The sequence below is a fragment of the Panulirus ornatus genome, chromosome 31, assembly GCF_036320965.1.
Source record: "Panulirus ornatus isolate Po-2019 chromosome 31, ASM3632096v1, whole genome shotgun sequence".
NCBI lineage: Eukaryota > Metazoa > Arthropoda > Malacostraca > Decapoda > Palinuridae > Panulirus > Panulirus ornatus.
In genome coordinates, this window is record NC_092254.1 from 16,932,501 (window position 1) to 16,952,500 (window position 20,000).

Below are 20,000 nucleotides of genomic sequence, written 5' to 3' on the forward strand. Positions count from 1 at the left end.
CCCGCAGCCTTGCCGGATTTCATCTTCCACAAAGCTTTCACTACCTCTTCTCTGTTTACCAAATCATTCACCCTAACCCTCTCACTTCGCAGACCACCTCGAACAAAACACCCTATATCTGCCACTCTCCCTCTCACTTCACTACTACTTGTTATCACTTCCCCATTAGCCCCCTTCACTGATGTTCCTGTTTGTTCTTTTGTCTTATGCACTTTATTTACCTCCTTCCAAACATCTTTTTTTTCTCCCTTAAATTTAATGGTACTCTCTCACCCCAACTCTCATTTGTCCTTTTTTCACCTCTCGCAGCTTTCTCTTGACCTTTTGCCTCTTTCTTTTATACATCTCCAAGTCATTTGCCCTATTTTACTGCAAAAATCGTCCAAATGCCTCTCTCCTCTCTTTCACTAACAATCTTACTTCTTCATCCCTCCACTCACTATCCTTTCTAATCCGACCACCTCCCATGCTTCTCATGTTACAAGCATCTTTTGCGCAAGCCATCACTGCTTCCCTAAATACATCCCATTCCTCCCCACTCCTCTTACGTGCTCTCACCTTTTTCCATTATGCACTCAGTCTCTCCTGGTACTTCCTCACACAAGTCTCCTTCCCAAGCTCACTTACTCTCACCACTCTCTTCATTCCAACATTCTCTCCTCTTTTCTGAAAACTTCTACAAATCTTCACCTTCGCCTCTACAAGACATCACTCCAGTTGCACCTCTCAGCACATTAACATCCAAAGGTCCCTCTTTCACGCAACTATGAATTAACACGTAATCCAATAACGCTCTCTGGCCATCTCTCTTACTTACATACATATACTTATGTATATCTCTCTTTTTAAACCAGATATTCCCAGTCACCAGTCCTTTTTCAGTACACAAATCTACAAGCTCTTCACCATTTCCATTTACAACACTGAAGACCCCATGCACAGCAATTATTCCCTCAGCTGCCACATTACTCACCTTTGCCTTCAAATCACCCATCACTATAGCCCGTTCTCGTGCATGAAAACTGCTAACACACGTACTCAGCTGCTCCCAAAACATTTGCCTCTCATGATCTTTCTTCTCATGCCCAGGTGCATATGCACCAATAATCACCCATCTCTCTCCATCCACTTTCAGTTGTACCCATATCAATCTAGACGATACTTTCTTACACTCTATCACATACTCCCACAACTCCTGTTTTAGTAGTGCAACTCCTTCCTTTGCTCTTGTCCTCTCACCAACTCCTGACTTTACTCCCAAATTATTGCCAAACCAATCTTCCCCTTTACCCTTGAGCTTCGTTTCACTCAGAACCAAAATATCCAGGTTCCTTTCTCCAAACATACTACTTATCTCTTCTTTTTTTCTCATCTTGGTTACAGCCACACACATTTAGACACACCAATCTGAGCCTTCGAGGAGGATGAGCACTCCCTGCGTGACTCCTTCTTCTGTTTTCCCTTTTAGAAACTGAAAAAGATAGATGAGCGTTCTGACCCATGGTCGTGCATGTAATCATGGAAAGATAGATGACTTAGTACTATCATATCTTTCTAATTATAGGAGAGTGAAGAAGAAAAATGCCTTAGTTTAGATGTGTGGCAGATGCTGGCGAAGACAAATGTGTGATGGATTTGATGGCCAAGAGGTTTTGTGCTCAGACCTTCTCCTGGTGTGGGGGTTGTGGGATAGGGAGGGAGAGGGAGGGGGGGGGGAGGTGGGAGATGTAGTAATTCTTACGTTCCAAGACGTCGCAAAGTTGGCCACATCGGTCAAGACTCCGTCACTATCATGTGGATCATCCTCCCTCACTCCATTGTACAGTCCACAGAGGCCACTCCAAGTCTGGTTCATTTCAGCTGATGGCGCATACACGTACATTCCCGGCATGACTGCGTGCTTGGTGTACCGAACCTGAACAAACATATGTACCGTCAGTACCGTCAGTGTATCGTCAGTGTACCGTCAGTACCGTCAGTGAACCGCCACTGTACCGTCAGTACCGTGTGTACCGTCAGTGTACCGTCAGTGCCGTCAGTGAACCACCAGTGTACCGTCAGTACCGTTTGTACCGTCAGTGTACCGTCAGTACCGTCAGTGTACCGTCAGTGTAGCGTCAGTACCGTCAGTTCACCGTCAGTACCGTCAGTGTACCGTCAGTACCGGTCAGTACCGTCAATGTACCGTCAGTGTACCATCAGTATACCGTCAGTACCGTCAGTGTACCGTCAGTGTACCGTCAGTACCGTCAGAGTACCGTCAGCACCGGTCAGTACCGTTAGTGTATCGTCAGTGTATAGTCTGTGTACCGTCAGTGTACGGTCAATACCGTCAGTACCGTCAATGTACCGTACGATTACCGTTAATACCGTCAGTGTACCGTCATTGTACCGTCAGTGTGCCGTCATTGCCGTCAGTGTACCATCAGTACCGGTCAGTACCTTCAGTGTACCGTCAGTGTACCGTCAGTACCGTCAGTACCGTCAACGTACAGTCAGTGCACCGCCAGAACGTCAGTGTACCGTCAGTGTACCGTCAGTACCGTCAGTGTACCGTCAGTACCGGTCAGTACCGTCAGTGTACCGTCAGTTTATCGTCAGTTTACAGTCAGTACCGTCAATGTACCGTCAGTACCGTCAGTACCTTCAGTGTACCGTCATTGTACCGCCAGTACCGTCATTGTACCGTCAGTGTACCGTCAGTACCGTCAATGTACCGTCAGTACCGTCAGTACCGTCAGTGTACCGTCAGTGTACCGTCAGTACCGTCAATGTACCGTCAGTACCGCCAGTACCGTCAATGTACCGTCAGGTTACCGTCAGTACCGTCAGTGTACCGTCAGTGTACGGCCATCAGCGTCAGTGTACCGTCAGTGTATCGTCAGTACTGTCAGTGTATCGTCAGTATCGGTCAGTACCGTCAGTGTACCGTCAGTTTACCGTCGGTTTACCGTCAGTACCGTCAGTGTACCGTCAGTACCGTCAGTGTACCGTCACTACCGTCAATGTACCGTCAGTGTACCGTCAGTACCGTCAGTGTACCGCAGTGTACCGCCAGTACCGTCAGTACCGTCAATATGCCGTCAGTACCGGTCATTACCGTCAATATACCGTCAGTGTATCGTCAGTGTACCGTCAGTGTATCGTCAGTACCGTCAGTACCGTCAGTGTACCGCAGGTTACCGTGAATACCGTCAGTGTACCGTCAGTGTACCGGAAGTACCGTCAGTGTACCGTCAGTGTACCGAAAGTACCGTCAGTGTACCGTCAGTGTACCGTCATTACCGTCAGTGTACCGTCAGTACCGGTCAGTACCGTCAATGTACCGTGTGTGTACCCTCAGTGTGCCGTTAGTACAGTCAGTGTACCGTCAGTGTACCGTCAGTACCGTCAGTACCGGCAGAGTACCGTCGGTATCGGTCAGTACCGTCGATACTGTAAGTGTACCGTCAGTTTACCGTCAGTACCGTCAGTGTACCGTCAGGACCGTCAGTACCGTCAGTGTACATACATGATCATGATGAAGCAGGAGAGAATGAGACACACATGATCATGATCAAGCAGGGCAGAATGAGACACACATGATCATGATGACGAAGGAGAGAATGAGACACACATGATCATGATGAAGCAGGGCAGAATGAGACACACATGATCTTGATGAAGCAGGGCAGAATGAGACACACATGATCATGGTGAAGCAGGAGAGAATGAGACACACATGATCATGATGAAGCAGGGCAGAATGAGACACACATGATCATGATGAAGCAGGAGAGAATGAGACACACATGATCATGATGAAGCAGTAGAGAATGAGACACACATGATCATGATGAAGCAGGAGAGAATGAGACACACATGATCATGATGAAGCAGGGCAGAATGAGACACACATGATCATGATGAAGCAGGGCAGAATGAGACACACATGATCATGATGAAGCAGGGCAGAATGAGACACACATGATCATGATGAAGCAGGGCAGAATGAGACACATATGATCATGATGAAGCAGGGCAGAATGAGACACACATGATCATGATGAAGCAGGAGAGAATGAGACACACATGATCATGATGAAGCAGGGCAGAATGAGACACACATGATCATGATGAAGCAGGGCAGAATGAGACACACATGATCATGATGAAGCAGGAGAGAATGAGACACACATGATCATGATGAAGCAGGGCAGAATGAGACACACATGATCATGATGAAGCAGGAGAGAATGAGACACACATGATCATGATGAAGCAGGAGAGAATGAGACACACATGATCATGATGAAGCAGGGCAGAATGAGACACACATGATCATGATGAAGCAGGGCAGAATGAGACACACATGATCATGATGAAGCAGGGCAGAATGAGACACACATGATCATGATGAAGCAGGGCAGAATGAGACACACATGATCATGTTGAAGCAGGAGAGAATGAGACACACATGATCATGATGAAGCAGGAGAGAATGAGACACACATGATCATGATGAAGCAGGAGAGAATGAGACACACATGATCATGATGAAGCAGGAGAGAATGAGACACACATGATCATGATGAAGCAGGAGAGAATGAGACACACATGATCATGATGAAGCAGGAGAGAATGAGACACACATGATCATGATGAAGCAGGGCAGAATGAGACACACATGATCATGATGAAGCAGGAGAGAATGAGACACACATGATCATGATGAAGCAGCACAGAATGAGACACACATGATCATGATGAAGCAGGAGAGAATGAGACACACATGATCATGATGAAGCAGGAGAGAATGAGACACACATGATCATGATGAAGCAGGAGAGAATGAGACACACATGATCATGATGAAGCAAAAAAAAAAAAAAAAAAAAAAAAAAAAAAAAAAAAAAAAAAAAAAAAAAAAAAAAAAAAAAAAAAAAAAAAAAAAAAAAAAAAAAAAAAAAAAAAAAAAAAAAAAAAAAAAAAAAAAAAAAAAAAAAAAAAAAAAAAAAAAAAAAAAAAAAAAAAAAAAAAAAAAAAAAAAAAAAAAAAAAAAAAAAAAAAAAAAAAAAAAAAAAAAAAAAAAAAAAAAAAAAAAAAAAAAAAAAAAAAAAAAAAAAAAAAAAAAAAAAAAAAAAAAAAAACATGATCATGATGAAGCAGGAGAGAATGAGACACACATGATCATGATGAAGCAGGAGAGAATGAGACACACATGATCATGATGAAGCAGGAGCAGAATGAGACACACATGATCATGATGAAGCAGCAAAGAAGCAGGGAGAATGGACACCATGATCATGTTGAAGCAGAGAGAATGAGACACACATGTCATGTAAGCAGGCATACCCTATCATGTAACCAGGAGAGTAACAAATACATGAGAACCCAAATGGTCCTTACATGTAAGCCAAATAGATTATATGTGACACATGAACACACTATCATGTTACGAGAAATGACACAATATATTGAAACAAAATAACACATATGATCTGGACACATATAACAATATGAGAAATGGACACACATGATCATGATGAAGCAGAGAGAATGAGACACACATGATCATGTTGAAGCGGAGAGAATGACACACATGATCATGATGAAGCAGGAGAGATGACAACATGATCATGATGACAGAGAGACACTATATCATGATGAACAGTACAGAATGAGACACAATGATCATGTGAAGCAGGAAGAATAGACACACATGATCATGATGACAGAGTGGAAACGAATGATGACACACATGATCATGATGAAGCAGGAGAGAATGAGACACACATGATCATGATGAAGCAGGAGAGAATGAGACACACATGATCATGATGAAGCAGGAGAGAATGAGACACACATGATCATGATGAAGCAGGAGAGAATGAGACACACATGATCATGATGAAGCAGGAGAGAATGAGACACACATGATCATGATGAAGCAGCACAGAATGAGACACACATGATCATGATGAAGCAGGAGAGAATGAGACACACATGATCATGATGAAGCAGGAGAGAATGAGACACACATGATCATGATGAAGCAGGAGAGAATGAGACACACATGATCATGATGAAGCAGGAGAGAATGAGACACACATGATCATGATGAAGCAGGGCAGAATGAGACACACATGATCATGATGAAGCAGGAGAGAATGAGACACACATGATCATGATGAAGCAGGAGAGAATGAGACACACATGATCATGATGAAGCAGGAGAGAATGAGACACACATGATCATGATGAAGCAGGAGAGAATGAGACACACATGATCATGATGAAGCAGGAGCAGAATGAGACAATATGATCATGATGAAGCAGGAGAGATGAGACACACATGATATGTATAAGCAGTGGACTAAATGAGTACAAAAATGATCATGTGAACAGGAAATATAGACAACATGATCATGATCAGGAATGACTACATGATCATATAACAGAGAATGGAATCACATGATCATGGTAAGCAATAATTATACATGACAAATAGTACATGGAACACAATTCATTGTACAACAAATCATATGTCTGGAAACTACAATAACTTTACAACAATATATCTGGAACTACAATATATATTACAACAATATTCTGGAACTACAATATATTTACAACAATATATGCTGAACTACAATATATTTTACAACAATATGTCTGGAACTACAATATATTTACAACAATATATCTGGAACTACATATATTTACAACATTATCTGGAACTACAATATATTTACACAATATATCTGAACTCATATATTTCAACAATATGTCTGGAACTACAATATATTTACAACAATATATCTGGAACTACAATATATTTACAACAATATATCTGGAACTACAATATATTTACAACAATATATCTGGAACTACAATATATTTACAACAATATATCTGGAACTACAATATATTTACAACAATATATCTGGAACTACAATATATTTACAACAATATATCTGGAACTACAATATATTTACAACAATATATCTGGAACTACAATATATTTACAACAATATATCTGGAACTACAATATATTTACAACAATATATCTGGAACTACAATATATTTACAACAATATATCTGGAACTACAATATATTTACAACAATATATCTGGAACTACAATATATTTACAACAATATATCTGGAACTACAATATATTTACAACAATATATCTGGAACTACAATATATTTACAACAATATATCTGGAACTACAATATATTTACAACAATATATCTGGAACTACAATATATTTACAACAATATATCTGGAACTACAATATATTTACAACAATATATCTGGAACTACAATATATTTACAACAATATATCTGGAACTACAATATATTTACAACAATATGTCTGGAACTACAATATATTTACAACAATATATCTGGAACTACAATATATTTACAACAATATATCTGGAACTACAATATATTTACAACAATATATCTGGAACTACAATATATTTACAACAATATATCTGGAACTACAATATATTTACAACAATATATCTGGAACTACAATATATTTACAACAATATATCTGGAACTACAATATATTTACAACAATATATCTGGAACTACAATATATTTACAACAATATATCTGGAACTACAATATATTTACAACAATATATCTGGAACTACAATATATTTACAACAATATGTCTGGAACTACAATATATTTACAACAATATATCTGGAACTACAATATATTTACAACAATATATCTGGAACTACAATATATTTACAACAATATATCTGGAACTACAATATATTTACAACAATATGTCTGGAACTACAATATATTTACAACAATATGTCTGGAACTACAATATATTTACAACAATATATCTGGAACTACAATATATTTACAACAATATATCTGGAACTATAATATATTTACATCATTACGTCTGGAACTACAATATTTTTACAACAATATGTCTGGAACTACAATATATTTACAACAATATATCTGGAACTACAATATATTTAGAACAATATATCTGGAACTACAATATATTAACAACAATATATCTGGAACTACAATATATTTACAACAATATGTCTGGAACTACAATATATTTACAATAATATATCTGGAACTACAATATATTTACAACAATATATCTGGGACTACAATATATTTACAACAATATATCTGGGACTACAATATATTAACAACAATATATCTGGAACTACAGTATATTTGTAAGTGAAGTTAGGTTGACCACTTGTCTTGTACCGAGGGTAAAGGATTACTTTTCTTTCTTTTCGTATCATTCAAGATTGTTATTGTCTTTACTGTAGTCAGAAACTTCAATATCCTCCACCTGACCTTAATGAGTCTGACTACATATACTCAAGATGTATACACATGTAGATATAATACATATACTCAAGATGTATACACATGTAGATATAATACATATACTCAAGATGTATGCACATGTAGATATAATACATATACTCAAGATGTATACACATGTAGATATAATACACATACTCAAGATGTATACACATGTAGATATAATACATATACTCAAGATGTATACACATGTAGATATGATACATATACTCAAGATGTATACACTTGTAGATATAATACATATACTCAAGATGTATACACATGTAGATATAATACATATACTCAAGAAGTATACACATGTAGATATAATACATATACTCAAGATGTATACACATGTAGATATAATACATATACTCAAGATGTATACACATGTAGATATAATACATATACTCAAGATGCATACACATGTAGATATAATACATATGCTCAAGATGTATACACATGTAGATATAATGCATATACTCAGGTTTATACATATGTAGATATAATACATATACTACATATAATACAGTTTCACGCCAGTGTTTACCTTCGTAGTTCAGACTAATATATCTTGATGATCAGAGAATTATGTACATTTCTTATTAATAAAATATTTTGAGTGTGTTTCGGTCAAAGATTGAAGATTAATTTAACCTTTAACTATTTCCAGGAATTCTATTAATATTAATCATGAAGATGACTACAACTGAAGTAAGTATCACTCATAAAGAAACATTTTTGAGCCATTGTATCATTCCACCTTACTTTGTGAGTTGATGTAACAATTGTGGTCTTAAATGAATTCCCATATTTCTGATACTTCCACTCATTTTCAGTTCACCCATGCACGTGCGACTGTAATTCACCATCACGTGCGTCTGTAATTCACCCATACACGTGCGACTGTCATTCGCCCATGCACGTGCGACTGTAATTCAACCATGCACGTGCGACTGTAATTCACTCATGCACGTGCGACTGTAATTCACCCATGCACGTGCGACTGTAATTCACTCATGCACGTGCGACTGTAATTCACCCATGCACGTGCGACTGTAATTCACTCATGCACGTGCGACTGTAATTCACTCATACACGTGCGAATGTAATTCGCCCATGCACGTGCGACTGCAATTCACCCATGCACGTGCGACTGTAATTCACCCATGCACGTGCGACTGTAATTCACTCATGCACGTGCGACTGTAATTCACGCATGCACGTGAGACTGTAATTTACCATCACGTGCATCTGTAATTCACCCATGCACGTGCGACTTTAATTCACCCATGCACGGGCGACTGTAATTCACCCATGCACGTGCGTCTATAATTCATCCATGCACGTGCGACTGTAATTCACTCATGCACATGAGACTGTAATTCACCCATGCACGTGCGTCTATAATTCATCCATGCACGTGCGACTGTAATTCACCCATGAACGTGCGACTGCAATTCACCCATGCACGTGCGACTGTAATTTACCCATGCACGTGCGACTGTAATTCACTCATGCACGTGCGACTGTAATTCACTCATGCACGTGAGACTGTAATTTACCATCACGTGCATCTGTAATTCACCCATGCACGTGCGACTGTAATTCACCCATGCACGTGTGACTGTAATTCACCCATGCACGTGTGTCTGTAATTCACCCATGCACGTACGTCTATAATTCTCCCATGCACGTGCGTCTATAATTCACCCATACATGTGTGACTGTAATTCACCCATGCATGTGCGACTGTAATTCACCCATGCACGTGCGTCTATAATTCACCCATGCACGTGTGACTGTAATTCACCCATGCACGTGCGTCTATAATTCACCCATGCACGTGTGACTGTAATTCACCATCACGTGCGTCTATAATTCACCCATGCACGTGTGACTGTAATTCACCCATGCACGTGCGTCTATAATTCACCCATGCACGTGTGACTGTAATTCACCCATGCATGTGCGACTGTAATTCACCCATGCACGTGCGTCTATAATTCACCTATGCACGTGTGACTAATTCACCCATGCACTGGCGTCTATAATTCATCCATGCACGTGCGACTGTAATTCACCCATGCACGTGCGACTGTAATTCACCCATGCACGTGCGACTGCAATTCACCCATGCACGTGCGACTGTAATTCACTCATGCACGTGTGATAGTAATTCACCCATGCACGTGCGTCTATAATTCATCCATGCACGTGCGACTGTAATTCACCCATGCACGTGCGACTGTAATACACCCATGCACGTGCGACTGTAATTCACCCATGCACGTGCGACTGTAATTCACCCATGCACGTGCGACTGTAATTCACCCATGCACGTGTGGACGACTCTCCTGCTAACTGCTATCATCTCCTTACACTTGTATATGTCAGATGACGTCTGATGTGCAGGTGTTGCCTCTCGTTAACTTCTATGTGTAGATGCTGCCTCTCGTTAATCTTTGTGTAGGCGTTGCCTCTCGTTAACCTCTAGGTGCATGTGGCGCCTCTCCTCAACCTCCCTGTGTAGGTGTCGCCTCTCGTTAACCTCTGTGTATCTGTCGCCTCTCGTTAATCTCTATGTTCAGGTGTTGCCTCTCGTTAACTTCTATGTGTAGGTGTCGTCTCTCATTAATATCTATGTGCAGGTGTCGCCTCTCGTTAACCTCTATGTGAAGATGTTGCCCCTCGTTAACCTCTATGTGTAGGTGTCGCTTTTCGCTAACCTCTATGTGCAGGTGTTGCCTCTCGTTAACCTCTTTGTGTAGGTGTTGCCTCTCGTTAACCTCTATGTGAAGGTGTCGCCTTTCATTAACCTCTATATGTAGGTGTTGCCTTTCGTTAACCTCCATGTGCAGGTGATGCCTCTCGTTAACCTCTATATGTAGGTGTTGCCTCTCGTTAACCTCTATGTGCAGGTGATGCCTCTCGTTAACCTCTATGTGCAGGTGTTGCCTCTCGTTAATCTCTATGTGCAGGTGTTGCCTCTCGTTAATGTGTATGTTTCCTTCAGTAATATAATGAGACGGCGTTCATAACGTTGTGGTGTTGTAGATGTTCACTAAGGTGATAATGCAGTACGAAGGTAGAGTGGCTTGTTACCGTGACCCACAGTAACACATCCCAACTTGACCCACAGTAACACATCCCAACTTGACCCACAGTAACACATCCCAACTTGACCCTCAGTAACGCATCCCAACTTGACCCACAGTAACACATGCCAACTTGACCCACAGTAACACATCCCAACTTGACCCACAGTAACACATCCCAACTTGACCCACAGTAACACATCCCAACTTGACCCTCAGTAACACATCCCAACTTGACCCTCAGTAACACATCCCAACTTGGCCCACAGTAACACATCCCAACTTGGCCCACAGTAACACATCCCAACTTGACCCACAGTAACACATCCCAACTTGACCCACAGTAACACATCCCAACTTGGCCCACAGTAACACATCCCAACTTGACCCACAGTAACACATCCCAACTTGATCCACAGTAACACATCCCAACTTGACCCACAGTAACACATCCCAACTTGATCCACAGTAACACATCCCAACTTGATCCACAGTAACACATCCCAACTTGATCCACAGTAACACATCCCAACTTGACACAATGATCTCCCGTAAATCGACCGTTTTCTGTTGTGTACTGTTGTTGTGTTTATGTCACTTGTACACAACTACTGGTGAAGCTCAGGGAAAATGTGAATATCTGACCTGACTGTTGCACCTCCACGTATTGACCTGACTGTTACACCTCCACGTATTGACCTGACTGCCACACGTCCACGTATTGACCTGATTGTGACACCTCCACGTATTGACCTGACTGTGACACATCCACGTATTGTCCTGACTGTTACACGTCCACGTATTGACCTTACTGTGACACTTCCACATATTGACCTGACTGTGACACGTCCACGTATTGACGTGACTGTTACAGTCCACATATTCACCTGACTGTGACACGTCCACGTATTGACCTGACTGTTACAGTCCACATATTAACCTGACTGTGACACGTCCACGTATTGACCTGACTGTTACAGTCCACATATTGACCTGACTGTTACAGTCCACATATTGACCTGACTGTGAGACGTCCACGTATTGGATGATAATGTAACAATATCATAAATCTCTTATGAAGATAACAAGGAAGTGTATTTATTTGATATACATTTACAAAATATGCAATGAATTCACATTACAGATTTAATTACAAATAATATAATTATATGATTATCACCATGCATACCATCACCAATGTTATCACCATACATACCATCACCAATGTTATCACCATACATACCATCACCAATGTTATCACCATACATACCATCACCAATGTTATCACCATACATACCATCACCAATGTTATCACCATACATACCATCACCAATGTTATCACTATACATACCATCACCAATGTTATCACCATACATACCATCACCAATGTTATCACCATACATACCATCACCAATGTTATCACCATACATACCATCACCAATGTTCTCACCATACATACCATCACCAATATCATCACAATACACACCCATCACCAATGTTATCACCATACATACCATCACCAATGTTATCACCATACATACCATCACCAATATCATCACAATACACACCAATCACCAATGTTATCACCATACATACCATCACCAATGTTATCACCATACATACCATCACCAATATTATCACCATACATATCATCATCAATATTCTGTGTCCCTTCAATACAAGTGTGTAGTAATTGAGAAATATTCATAATCAACTACAAAATAAACTTACATAAAATCCATTAAAAGTGATGATCTTTATATCCATTCCTTCGTCCCAGATGAAGATGTTTTCCTCAGGCATAGAATATGGTAAGGTAACACGGGCGCCATTCACCTGTAATAGTGTCATCAGTAATGGTGTATAGACTCTCACATTTGGGTCTGTGTTATACAGCAGCAAAATGTATTATAAATGTAACAGTAATTACATTAATCAAGATTGATCTCTGAATACATGGCGAGCAGAGGAAAAAGATTATATTATTTTTACTTAAACCAATTATAATACTATAAGACCAGAGGGAATACACAGTCCCAGAAATGATAATAATGACAATAATAATAATGATGATAATAATAATGATAATAATAATAATAATAATAATGATAATAATAATAATAATAATAATAATAATAATAATAATAATAATAATAATAATAATAATAATAATAATAATTATAATAATAATAAAAATAATAATGATAATAATAATAATAATAATAATAATAATAATAATAATAATAATAATGATAATAATAATAATTATAATAATAATAATAATAATAATAATAATAATAATAATAATAATAATAATAATAATAATAACAATAATAATAATAATAATTATAATAATAATAATAATAATAATAATAATAATAATAATGATAATAATAATAATAATAATAATAATAATAATAGTGATAATAATAATAATGATAGTAATAATAATGATAATAATAATAATAATAATAATGATACTAATAATGATAATAATAATGATAATAATAATAATAATAATAATAATAATAATAATAATAATAATAATAATAATAATAATAATGGTAATGATAATAATGATAATGATAATAATGATGATAATGATAACGATAATGGTAATGAAAATAATGATAATAAAATGATGATAATAATAATGATAATAATGATAATAATAATAATAATAATAATAGTAATAATAATACTAATAATAATAATGATAATAATAATAATAATAATAATAATAATAATAATAATAATAATAATAATAATAATAATAATAATAATAATAATAATAATGATAATAATAATAATAATGATAATAATAATAATAATAATAATGATAATGATAAAAATAATAATAGAAATAATAATGATAATAATAATAATATTTATTTATTTATTTTTTGCTTTGTCGCTGTCTCCCGCGTTAGCGAGATAGCGCAAGGAAACAGACGAAAGAATTGCCCAACCCACCCACATACACATGTATATACATATACGTCCATACACGCAAATATACATACCTATACATCTCAATGTATACACATATATATATACACACACAGACATATACATATATACACATGTACATAATTCATACCGTCTGCCTTTATTTATTTCCATCGCCACCTCGCCACACATGGAATAACAACCCCCTCCCACTCATGTGTCCGAAGTAGCGCTAGGAAAAGACAACAAAGGCCCCATTCGTTCACACTCAGTCTCTAGCTGTCATGTAATAATGCACCGAAACCACACCTCCCTTTCCACATCCAAGCCCCACAGAATTTTCCATGGTTTACCCCAGACGCTTCACATGCCCTGGTTTCATCCACTGACAGCACGTCGATCCCGGTATACTACATCGTTCAATTCACTCTATTCCTTGCACGCCTTTCACCCTCCTGCATGTTCAGGTCCCGATCACTCAAAATCTTTTTCACTCCATCTTTCCGCCTCCAATTTGGTCTCCCACTTTCGTTCCCTCCACCTCTGACACATATATCCTATTGGTCAATCTTTCCTCACTCATTCTCTCCAAACCATTTCAAAACACATTCTAATCAAACCATTTCAAAACACCCTCTTCTGCTCTCTCAACCACTCTCTTTTTATTTCCACACATCTCTCTTACCCTTACATTACTTACTCGATCAAACCACCTTACACCACATATTGTCCTCAAACATCTCATTTCCAGCACATCCACCATCCTGCGCACAACTCTATCCATAGCCCACGCCTCGCAGCCATACAATATTGTTGGAACCACTATTCCTTCAAACATACCCATTTTTGCTTTCCGAGATAATGTTCTCGACTTCCAAACATTCTTCAAGGCTCCCAGAATTTTCGACCCCTTCCACCCTATGACTCACTTCCGCTTCCATGGGTCCATCCGCTGCTAGATCCACTCCCAGATATCTAAAACACTTTGCTTCCTCCAGTTTTTCTCCATTCAAACTTACCTCCCAATTGACTTGACCCTTAACCCTACTGTACCTAATAACCTTGCTCTTATTCACATTTACTCTTAACTTTCTTCTTTCACACACTTTACCAAACTCAGTCACCAGCTTCTGCAGTTTCTCACATAAATCAGCCACCAACGCTGTATCATCAGCGAACAACAACTGACTCACTTCCCAAGCTCTCTATTCCACAACGGACTGCATATTTGCCCCTCTTTCCAACACTCTTGCATTCAGCTCCCTAACAACCCCATCCATAAACAAATTAAACAACAATGGAGACATCACACACCCCTGCCGCAAACCTACATTCACTGAGAACCAATCACTTTCCTCTCTTCCTACACGTACACATGCCTTACATCCTCGATAAAAACTTTTCACTGCTTCTAACAACTTGCCTCCCACACCATATATTCTTAATACCTTCCACAGAGCATCTCTATCAACTCTATCATATGCCTTCTCCAGATCCATAAATGCTACATACAAATCCATTTGCTTTTCTAAGTATTTCTCACATACATTTTTCAAAGCAAACAACTGATTCACACATCTTCTACCACTTCTGAAACCACACTGCTCTTCCCCAATCTGATGCTCTGTACATGCCTTCACCCTCTCAATCAATACCCTCCCATATAATTTACCAGGAATACTCAACAAACTTATACCTCTGTAATTTGAGCACTCACTCTTATCCCCTTTGCCTTTGTACAATGGCACTATGGAAGCACTCCGCCAAACCTCAGGCACCTCACCATGAATCACACATACATGAAATAACCTTACCACCCAGTCAACAATACAGTCATCCCCCTGTTTAATAAATTCCTCTGAAATACCATCCAAACCTGCTGCCTTGCCAGCTTTCATCTTCCGAAAAGCTTTTAATACCTCTTCTCTGTTTACCAAATCATTTTCCCTAACCCTCTCTTTTTGCACACCACCTCGACCTAAAGACCTTATATCTGCCAATCAATCATCAAACACATTCAACAAATCTTGAAAATACTTACAACACATCCTTCTCACATCACCACTACTTGTTATCACCTCCCCATTAGCCCCCTTCACTGAAGTTCCCATAATGATAATAATAATAATAATAATAATTTTCTTTCTTTCTTTTAAACTATTCGCCATTTCCCGCGTTAGCGAGGTAGCATTAAGAACAGAGGACTGGGCCTTTGAGGGAATACCCTCACCTGGCCCAATTCTCTGTTGCTTCTTTTGGAAAATTAAAAAAAAAAGAGAGGGGAGGATTTCCAGCCACCCGCTCCCTCCCCTTTTAGTCGCCTTCTACGACACGCAGGGAATACGTGGGAAGTATTCTTAATCCCCTATCCCCAGGGATAATAATGATAATAATAATAATAATAATAATAATAATGATAATAATGATAATGGTTATAATAATGATAACAATAATAATAATGATAACAATAATAGTGATAATGATAATGATAATAATGATAATAATAATAATAGTAATAATGATAATAAAAATAATAAAAATAATATAATAATAATAATGGTGATGATGATAATAATAATGATAATGATAATGATAATTATAACAGTAATATAATAATAATAATAATGATAATGATAATAATAATAATAATAATAATAATAATAATAATAATAATAATAATAATAATGATAATAATAATAACAATAATAACAATAATAATAATAATAGTAATGATAATAATGATGATAATGATAATAATTATAATAATAATAATAATAATAATAATAATAATGATAATAATAATAATAATAATAATAATAATGTAAGGCATGTGTACGTGTAGGAAGAGAGGAAAGTGATTGGTTCTCAGTGAATGTAGGTTTGCGGCAGGGGTGTGTGATGTCTCCATGGTTGTTTAATTTGTTTATGGATGGGGTTGTTAGGGAGGTAAATGCAAGAGTCCTGGAAAGAGGGGCAAGTATGAAGTCTGTTGGGGATGAGAGAGCTTGGGAAGTGAGTCAGTTGTTGTTCGCTGATGATACAGCGCTGGTGGCTGATTCATGTGAGAAACTGCAGAAGCTGGTGACTGAGTTTGGTAAAGTGTGTGGAAGAAGAAAGTTAAGAGTAAATGTGAATAAGAGCAAGGTTATTAGGTACAGTGGGGGTGAGGGTCAAGTCAATTGGGAGGTGAGTTTGAATGGAGAAAAACTGGAGGAAGTGAAGTGTTTTAGATATCTGGGAGTGGATCTGTCAGCGGATGGAACCATGGAAGCGGAAGTGGATCATAGGGTGGGGGAGGGGGCGAAAATTTTGGGAGCCTTGAAAAATGTGTGGAAGTCGAGAACATTATCTCGGAAAGCAAAAATGGGTATGTTTGAAGGAATAGTGGTTCCAACAATGTTGTATGGTTGCGAGGCGTGGGCTATGGATAGAGATGTGCGCAGGAGGATGGATGTGCTGGAAATGAGATGTTTGAGGACAATGTGTGGTGTGAGGTGGTTTGATCGAGTAAGTAACGTAAGGGTAAGAGAGATGTGTGGAAATAAAAAGAGCGTGGTTGGGAGAGCAGAAGAGGGTGTTTTGAAGTGGTTTGGGCACATGGAGAGAATGAGTGAGGAAAGATTGACCAAGAGGATATATGTGTCGGAGGTGGAGGGAACGAGGAGAAGGGGGAGACCAAATTGGAGGTGGAAAGATGGAGTGAAAAAGATTTTGTGTGATCGGGGCCTGAACATGCAGGAGGGTGAAAGGAGGGCAAGGAATAGAGTGAATTGGAGCGATGTGGTATACAGGGGTTGACGTGCTGTCGGTGGATTGAATCAGGGCATGTGAAGCGTCTGGGGTAAACCATGGAAAGCTGTGTAGGTATGTATATTTGCGTGTGTGGACGTGTGTATGTACATGAGTATGGGGGGGGGGGTTGGGCCATTTCTTTCGTCTGTTTCCCTGCGCTACCTCGCAAACGCGGGAGACAGCGACGAGGTATAAAAAAAAAAAAAAAAAAAAAAATAATTATAATAATGATAATAATAATAATAATAATAATAATAATAATAATAATAATAATAATAACAATAATAATAATGATAATAATAATAACTATAATAATGATAATAATAATGATGATGATAATGATAATGAAAATAGTTATAATAATAACAAATATGATAATGATGAGAGTGATAATAATAATAATGATAATGATAATGATAATGATAATAATAGTAATAATAATAATAAATATAATAATAATAATAATAATAATAATAATAATAATAATAATAATAATAATAATAATAATAATAATGATAATAATAATAATAATAATAATAATAATAATAATAATAATAATAATAATGATAATAATAATTTTTTTTTCTTTTTTTATTATACTTTGTCGCTGTCTCCCGCGTTTGCGAGGTAGCGCAAGGAAACAGACGAAAGAAATGGCCCAACCCCCCCATACACATGTATATACAAACGTCCACACACGCAAATATACATACCTACACAGCTTTCCATGGTTTACCCCAGACGCTTCACATGCCTTGATTCAATCCACTGACAGCACGTCAACCCCGGTATACCACATCGATCCAATTCACTCTATTCCTTGCCCTCCTTTCACCCTCCTGCATGTTCAGGCCCCGATCACACAAAATCTTTTTCACTCCATCTTTCCACCTCCAATTTGGTCTCCCTCTTCTCCTCGTTCCCTCCACCTCCGACACATATATCCTCTTGGTCAATCTTTCCTCACTCATCCTCTCCATGTGCCCAAACCACTTCAAAACACCCTCTTCTGCTATCTCAACCACGCTCTTTTTATTTCCACACATCTCTCTTACCCTTACGTTACTCACTCGATCAAACCACCTCACACCACACATTGTCCTCAAACATCTCATTTCCAGCACATCCATCCTCCTGCGCACAACTCTATCCATAGCCCACGCCTCGCAACCATACAACATTGTTGGAACCACTATTCCTTCAAACATACCCATTTTTGCTTTCCGAGATAATGTTCTCGACTTCCACACATTCTTCAAGGCCCCCAGAATTTTCGCCCCCTCCCCCACCCTATGATCCACTTCCGCTTCCATGGTTCCATCCGCTTCCAGATCCACTCCCAGATATCTAAAACACTTCACTTGCTCCAGTTTTTCTCCATTCAAACTCACCTCCCAATTGACTTGACCCTCAACCCTACTGTACCTAATAACCTTGCTCTTATTCACATTTACTCTTAACTTTCTTCTTCCACACACTTTACCAAACTCAGTCACCAGCTTCTGCAGTTTCTCACATGAATCAGCCACCAGCGCTGTATCATCAGCGAACAACAACTGACTCACTTCCCAAGCTCTCTCATCCCCAACAGACTTCATACTTGCCCCTCTTTCCAGGACTCTTGCATTTACCTCCCTAACAACCCCATCCATAAACAAATTAAACAACCATGGAGACATCACACACCCCTGCCGCAAACCTACATTCACTGAGAACCAATCACTTTCCTCTCTTCCTACACGTACACATGCCTTACATCCTCGATAAAAACTTTTCACTGCTTCTAACAACTTTCCTCCCACACCATATA

The 20,000-nt window shown here is 38.4% G+C and overlaps 1 protein-coding gene across 1 annotated transcript in view; it reads right to left on the reverse strand.

Moving 5' to 3' along the window:
* Positions 1–20,000, reverse strand: part of LOC139758847 (BMP-binding endothelial regulator protein-like) — a 138,032-nt gene that overhangs the window by 31,322 nt on the left and 86,710 nt on the right. Inside the window, exons 7-8 of the mRNA XM_071680705.1 lie at positions 13,181–13,285; positions 1,742–1,915 (exon numbers count right to left, since the gene is read on the reverse strand). Of these exons, the coding sequence (XP_071536806.1) occupies positions 1,742–1,915; positions 13,181–13,285 (279 nt within the window). The remainder of the gene's footprint in view (positions 1–1,741; positions 1,916–13,180; positions 13,286–20,000) is intronic.